This window comes from Papilio polytes, unplaced genomic scaffold, assembly GCF_000836215.1.
Source record: "Papilio polytes unplaced genomic scaffold, Ppol_1.0 DF824381.1, whole genome shotgun sequence".
NCBI lineage: Eukaryota > Metazoa > Arthropoda > Insecta > Lepidoptera > Papilionidae > Papilio > Papilio polytes.
In genome coordinates, this window is record NW_013524823.1 from 587,155 (window position 1) to 595,409 (window position 8,255).

The 8,255-nt window shown below is 38.8% G+C and overlaps 1 protein-coding gene across 1 annotated transcript in view; it reads left to right on the plus strand.

The window, feature by feature from the left end:
- The window catches only part of LOC106111809 (PHD finger protein rhinoceros), a 15,540-nt gene extending 7,908 nt beyond the window's left edge, over positions 1-7,632 (plus strand). Inside the window, exon 6 of the mRNA XM_013293967.1 lies at positions 5-7,632. Within this exon, the coding sequence (XP_013149421.1) occupies positions 5-6,477 (6,473 nt within the window). The 3' untranslated portion in view covers positions 6,478-7,632. The remainder of the gene's footprint in view (positions 1-4) is intronic.
- Positions 7,633-8,255: the final 623 nt, after the last annotated feature.

Consider the following 8,255-nt stretch of genomic DNA (forward strand, 5'->3'; position numbering starts at 1 on the left):
AAAGCCGATCTAGATAAAATGAAAATGTTTGTACAGCTTAGACAAGATTTGGAAAGAGTACGTAATCTATGTTATATGGTGAGCAGGAGAGAAAAACTATCAAGATCGTTCTTTCGAATGCGGGAGCAAACATTTCATAAACAAGTAGCTGTTTTATCATCAGAGCCAGGATTATCAGGAGTTGAATTAGCAGCTATACTGGAAGCTAACCATGGACCATCTATATACGATAGATTATATTCTCATCCAAATGCACTAGATCACAAAAATGATTTTGACGAACTTTTGGCGCGGATTGCGCCACAAGACTCAAGTGATGATAAAAAGAAGGATAGAAATGGTCTCGTTAAGGGTCAAAAGGCAGCAAACCCATATAAGAAACATTATGTCAATGGATCACGGCGGAGTGAAAGTATGTATAGTGGTTTATCCAGTGAAGAGAGTGCACCTGAAAACAACCGAGCCACAAAATACCGCGGACGAACTATTGCCTCCAGTACCGATGAAGATGTTAAAAAACCTAGTAGCTCCCCCAAGAAAAAGATTTCACCTAAGGGGAAAGGTAAAAGATCACCGAAAAAACCGGAAAGAAAGAAGAAGAAAATACCACAATCTAAAGCAGTAGTGGAGAGTAGTAGTGACGATGAATCTTATAAAATGAGTGTTAAAAAAGACAAATCGCGGAGTAAAACTTTACAGCAAATGGAAAAAGAGATGGATGCTGGTAAAAGTGGTCTGTCGGGTACAGACAGTGGTGACTTGATGCCTATGAGATCTACACGAAACAGTAAATTTCCAATTGATATATACTCCGATACCAGTGATGATACAGATTCTGCAAAAACTGATCATAAATCACAAAAAGTTAAACAAGACAAAGGGAAGACTATTAGAAGTCGATCTGAAGGGTCACCCAGCGGTATTGACTCGCAGCAAGGTTTACCTAGGACAAAAGCAGCTATGAAAGAGTTTGTGTCCAGTCACTCTGAAAAGAAGTCATCTTCAGAAGAGAAACCAGCTCCAAAGAAACGAGGTCGCAAACCATCTAATAAAGAAAAGAAGTCGTCTACGCCTGTCAAAACTCATGAATCAGATGATGAAGCTAGAAATAAAGAAAACATCAAGCTATCTAAGCAGAAGGATAATCCATCTGATTTAATAGTACCACAAAGGCAGGCTGCAAAAAAAGCTTCAGAAAATATGCGATCTACCACTGTTGCAAAAAGAGAAGAGTCGAGTACCGATAAACAAGCTAGTGGCGACGAATCAAGATCTAAATCAAAATCTAAGACAAAAGGCAAAGATAATGCAGCTAAAAGTAGCACTAAGAAATCATCTAAAGATGTCGAAAAGGAGCCCATTGCATATGTACCGCAAAGGCAAGCAGCTAAAAAAGCTGCTGCCCATATTAAGAGTGGCCTTGGCAGTAAGCTGCCTGTTATAGATCCGTCTGATTCTGACAAAAGGAAGGATATCGATAAATCTGATACAACAAAATCTCCACCTAAGAAAAATGAAGCAAAATGTTCGAAGGCATCTGCAAATGATACTTCAAGTTCTACTTCAAATACTAGTAGCAGTAGTTATTCTTCATCTTCAAGCTCAGAAGAAGAACAGGAAAAGCCAACTATGAAACCTTCTGCAAAGGCCCGGGAAATAAAACCGATTTCGAGGCAACCATCAATGTTTTCTCCCCCTGGCTCTAGACCAACAGTGGACTTGCCCTTTCTCGACAAGGTGTCAAGACCATTGTCTTCTACTAGCGCCTCGAGTGACTCTGACACCACTAAAGGATCCAGATTTTCTGGCTCTGAAAGTCCATCTCCAAAAAGACCGCGGCGTCCTAGAAGGGGGAAAAGTTTCTCAAGCGATGCACAACCACGCAAGGCCCCCAATAAGAAGCTTAAAACTTCAGAACGGGGGTCCGAGTGTAGGCTATCATCGCCGTCTATTGAAAGAGAGAAATCGGTTAGACTCGATGATGCGCATGCCCCCACACGTTCTCGGACCAGAAGCGTTACTACAAGCGGAAATATGTCTAATAAGTGTGACGCCAGACAGAGAAAACCATCTAAAGACGACATCTTCGTTGCCTCTGGATCAAATCAAAATCCCGAAGAGACCTGTAAGTCCCGTAAACTTTCAGTTGCGGAGCGGGAAGAGGACGAGAAGATAAAAGACGAAATGAAAGAAGAAACATATGTAGCCACTGAGATGGTTAAAAATGATGTTAAAGTTTCCAGCAGGGACATCACTCGGCGTAGTGTTTCGGTAGAAGAAAAACAAAAACCGATTCCAATTGATACTGAAAGCTGCACTATCATCAAAAGCAGTCCAAGAAAAAGCATGGATGTTAAGCAAAAGAACATAATCAGCAGACGAATGAGTGTTAAATCTTATCCATTTAAAGATACTTCCATCAAACTTGATGGTCCCTGTGAAACCATTACCAAGCCGACTAGACGTGCATCTCAAAGTTTTGTTCACACTGATCACTCCTCATTCTCGCTAAATACAAAAGTTGAGGTTGAAATACCGCCATTCATAGAAAATGTTGAAAAGAAAGTACCATCCACATTATCTGATGACTTTGCTACAACTGATAAACATTGGTTACCAAAAGCTACAAGTCCTCACATTCATCCACCGCCTGTAGAAAAACCTGGCGGCCATGAAAAATATATGACCGAAGATAAATCATTCGACTCTGATTGTACTGATAAGAGTAGTATCAAAATGATTGCTAAGATTCAAGCCAATCTCAATGAAAACACTATGATTAAATCTCCAAAAACACCCATGGATGCGAGAACCATAAATTTAGACCCCCTGGAAGAAAATTCCTTACCGAGGAATCTGCGTAAACGTTCAACTACTGAACCAGAAAAGAAATTCATTGTTCAAGATGTTAGCCATGTCCAAGGAGTGGAAATTTCCAAAAGTGCTAAAATACCCTCGGCTGCAAATCCGTTTCCAAATAGATCAATGTTTTCGCCGCAGTCTAAAGATACTGAGCTTTTTGAATTTGACATATTGGACAATGAAGGATTTAACCATGAAGATATTATGAAGCCTTTTACTACCTACCCAGAGTTTCTTTTTAAGGAGGATTCCAAGGAACAAGGTGTTCAAGAAACTCTTAACCTTGTTGACCGACTTCGAATGCAGCTTAGTACCAAAAAAGCTGCCCCAGAAAATGTACCACGGGAAGAGGAAATTAATGTTAGTGATGATAAAGAACATACAGATGAAGGAGAAAACAGAACTGCAGTGGATACAGATAAAGAACAAGAACATATGATTTTAGAACAAACTATGCCTACAGAACATCATGATGTAAGATCTCCTATGAATGAAATCCACCATACAAATAATAAACAGTGTTCAACAGATAACGTGGGTCACCAAGATGATGTAGTTGAAATAGTTGATGACAAGGAAGAAGAGTCGGAGCATTTGGCCAAAGAAAATTGGTCTGATATGTCTGTACCAGCAGCTCAAAATGATCCGCAAGTAGAACCAGTAGAAAGAACTTATGGACATACTATGTCTTACACAGAAAATGTTAAAGAACGAAGTCTCATTCATTCTGATGTTCAATCAATTTCTGAAGTTGCTGATTCAATCTCACTCTCAAAACAAAGTGACGATTCACAATCCCTATCTGTTGTTGATCAATCATTACATAGTAACGATCAGGAATTATCACAAGACAATCAAGTATATGATAACAACAATTCGTTGATGCATTCGGATTGCGCTACAATATCTCCGCCTTATGTAAATCAAAATTCAAAATGGAGGGAAAGCAAAATAACAACTAGACGATCATCAGATTCAAGCACAAACTCTGAAGGGTCCGTATGTTCTCGGAAGGCTGATTTAAAATCTCATTTAAATAGCTGTGATTCACACTCCGGAGCCATGATGGCAGACATAGATCAGTACACATCTGTCCCAGCATATTCTTGTTCAGTTGAACCACCGATGCCTCTGAACCAGTACACTAATTATGCTCCAGATGCTTCGCCATTTTTGAATTCAATGAGCACGTTACCGTTATTCGCGGCAGGCGCTTGCGCTTCGTCGCAATTACCTCTTCCATCACCAGGTCGAGGTTTATATCCACCTGGGTTATCTTTTACTGCTGCACCATTGATTCAGCCTTTGACTAAACCTCCATTTCCTTTATGCGCGGCGTTTACTACGTCATCACAAAATATTGCGTTGACCACGGCGATGATTGCACCTCCGACACCAAAGCCATTAGATTCACCACGCGATGACATTGATGTTACTGGAAGTGATAAGTTTTCGATTCATGTCTCTAGTCCTACAATAAGCGTTGATTCTTACAATGAAACGAGCAATACTAGACCACCTACCAAAATGTCGAATGATAGTAATGAGACAATGTCTAGTCTTCATCCTCAAGAATCGAAATCGCCGCCAAAGACTTCAAAACCTACACCTAAATTTTCATCTAAGTCACCTGGAAAGAGTCCAGGTATATCACCTAAACAAAGCGATTCTAAAGGATCAAAACGGACAAGCAATAGAAGCAATAGAAGTCAGAGAGGTCGAGGACGGTCAAAAAGTCGTGGCCAATCTGTGCATGCTTTTCCTTCTACAGAATTTACTGAAAATTCTATTCAAAGTAAATTGGTTGGAACGGTTTACGATTTTGATGAAGAGTTGGCCAATGATGGCGTTGATTTAAAAGCTCTTCGGGAGAGGCGAAAATCTGTTGACATTAGAGACAATAGAAAATCGGAACATTCATATAAAGATACATCACAGTCACCAAAAGTTTTAAGTCCAGCACAGAGTAAAAAACCTGCAACGGAGGTAAAAGAAATAGAACCTTCCATAGATGTCGAAAATTCACCTGGTTCACCTTCAAGTAAGAGCAATTCTGAGACAGGTCCTGGATTTTCCCAAGTTGCGCCAGTTTTACCTGGCCCTGTGGATATGCGTACCTATCAAAATGTGGATACACCCGCGCCCCCTGCTAACGATGGCATCCACAGTCACCTTCTGGCATTCGCTAGTGGCACAGCTGAGCAGCCTTTGGTAGAAATAGACGAAGAAGTTGAAAAACAACTGCATAGCGAACTAATGGCTAGCAAACCAAGACAAGCTGCATCAACCGAGGTTACCACTTCTGAAGTCATCCAAGAACCAATAAAAGAAACACCACAATTGCCGAAAGTTTCATTAAGCGACTCGAGAAATCAATTAAAGGTAAAAATAAAAGGTCCGTTCTTGGATGCCAATTACTCTACAAGTTCAACACAACCAGCGGCACCGCAGCCTCCTGCTCCTGTTCATGATTCCAATATCAATAGCAATACCACCAGTGGATCAGCTAATACTATGATGACGGGGTCTACAAATTTGCGACGAATGCGAAAGAAGGAATTGTTGCGGCAATATTGGACGCAAGATATGAACATGGATGATCCCGCCAATGCGTCCAATGCAGGAATTCCACCGCCTCCCGCTGTACCACAGCCTATACCTCGGACTGTGATTACTATACCGAAAGCAGTCGCATCGATGACTAGCATACCTACAAGAGAAGATTATAAAATTATTGACACTCCAGTGGAGAAAAAGAAAAGAAAAGTGTCAGGTGTTAATAGAGAGTTGCGGCACTTAGAAGTAACTATGAATGACGATGTAGACACATCAGACGATATGAAGTTGTCGAATTACACAACTAATACTACCCAGAACCATAAGAGACGTGGTCGTGTTGCCATAAAACAAAGTAAATCCAGAGCCACATCCCCGGTTGCACCTAAATTAAAGATAAAAATCGGCTCTAACACTGTGCAGCAAGTGAACGACGAACCTACTGGTTTCCAATTTCGTCCACCGAAAAAGCGACTAACTTGCAGTATACCTAAACCTAGTTTAGAAGATTTGCGTCGTGAAAGTATGAAATATCGACGCATGGTCATGGCAGATTTTGAAGAAAACGAAAAAGAGAAGAAACTGAAGCTGAATAAGAGTGAGAAACGTAAGAAGAAGAAAGGGAAAAAATTGGAGAAAGAAAAACTGCAAGTGATAAATAGTGACAATGATAGTGCTACCAAACTCATTATAAAAATAAAGCGCAAGAAGGAAGAGGACGAGAAATCGGGGTCTGATGAGGCCGGGCCAAGTGCAGCGTTAGTGGTGTCTGAGCCACCTGTGGACCCCTTTGAATACGACCCCACGGCGCCGGACCCCCTCGCCATCGACCCCCCTTGCAATTCTGCGAGCGGCGCCGGCGTGCGCAAGGTGCGAACGTCTAAAGTGACGCCGATCCGGTTAAAACTGGCGCGCAGCTCACAGGGATCGGGTTACGTGATGAAGGAGACCGTCGAAGAGGCTTCGAGCACAGCGCCCGCTTCTTCTGAGGTGTCGACGGCCAGCGCCGCTTCTGCCACCCTTTCAGTTTCCCACAATAAACACTGTGAAGTGAGATGATATAAAAAGAAAGGTACTCGTAAGTAAATCGCAAATTTAACGTGTGACCAAGCGTCAACCTCCTGTAAATAAAGGACTGAAATGTTCAGAAACATAAGTGTAATAGTTGTAAACATAGCATAACTTTCACTTCAATCATGTATCTACTTTAATATTTATTTATTTGTATAAATGGAAAGCTCAATAAATAGCTTAAAATGTGTTAATCTAAGTTAAATTATACTTCTAATGTGCATCACAAGTGTTGTCCATGCAAACTGTATAATATGCATTAAATATAAGTTTATGTTTATGTAAAGTATGTATAAAGTTTACTTTGTGCCTCATATTAAGGAATCTCATTATATTCGTCATAAAATTGATTTAAGTTCTACCTGTTCTAAAGTAAACACAAAAGACCACTCATTACTTTTTACATCTCTGTACAAATGCTACATGTTTACAAAGTATTATATTCGCTAGCTACAACGGATTATATTGTATTACTTGCTATTTTATATTATATTTGTCCAGTGTTCATATATTCCTACTCAAGTTATGAATAATTCTTCTAAATCCATCTTTAAAAACGACAGTAGTTCAAGTCGAGGTTCTCATGTTCTAATTTTGGCCCTTTTCAATAGACACTTTTAACTTCTATCTGTTGTAGTATTTGAGTGTTAAACTGCTATTGAAGCATAATTTTATCAGTGCCTAACTATAGATAATTCGCAATTAGTTATATTATTATTCGTTTACACAATAATTCTTAATTTTCACGAATCTTTGTTAATCGGCTAGCTATGCTTTTTCGCGGATGCATATTTTTGTTAAATGACACAAGACGACTTATTAAACAAATAAATGCTTGTCTAATGATTTCTCAGCACCATGATTCATGACCGTTAGCAACAAAACAGTGCGAAATAAAAAAAAATGATTGCAATGTTATTAGAAAATTCGGTTTTTTTTTTCATTTTTGAATTCAATTTTTAAGTTTTGATTATTTATAAAAAATCTTTAACTATGATTTCTTTTTCGTTTGAAACTGTGATAAGTATTTTACTTTTAAAATAATCCTTTTTTGATACAATAAGTAAATCAACAGGTTTATCAAACCGTAGGTTAATTTACGTAATTATGATATTTTTTTAATATTGCTTTTATACAGGAAAATATCAAGTTGATTCTCTAACTAGTGTTCACTATATAGTTTTGATGGGCTATTCATTGGCTTGGAGTAACATTTTCCCGTATAAATATAACCCTGGCTGCTTCAAATAATACTAGTTGCTATCGGTTATTGTACACTAAAATTGTATCTCTACCAACGCATCTCATATTAATTCCTAAGTTCTTGGCTCTGTTTTCACCAAAGACGCTAAATTTAGGTATCGAAATAGGGCATTATTTAAAATTACTTCATATACTTTTGTTTCGTTGCAAAATCAAGTACCGTGAATTTTCCGCGTTTTTGTCTTAATTCTAAAAATATGTATACATACGCTCTATGTAAATACCGCGAAACGTTATTATCAACTACATTCAAACTGTACATACGTTGTTTAAATATTAACACAGCAAGCATTAGACTAGTAGTTAACGCTTTGTGTAAAAAAAAAAAATTGGAATCTTTCCGCCAAAGGCACACGGAATTATTGTGGTGCAGATGTATAATAAATTGTAAGATAGCTCTTTAATTCTCCATTAGCATATCATCGCGACAAGAATAATTGTTAGTGTAAGAGTTACTTCATTGTATTTAAGCCTACTGTATTATACTGGACTGAATCATAAGT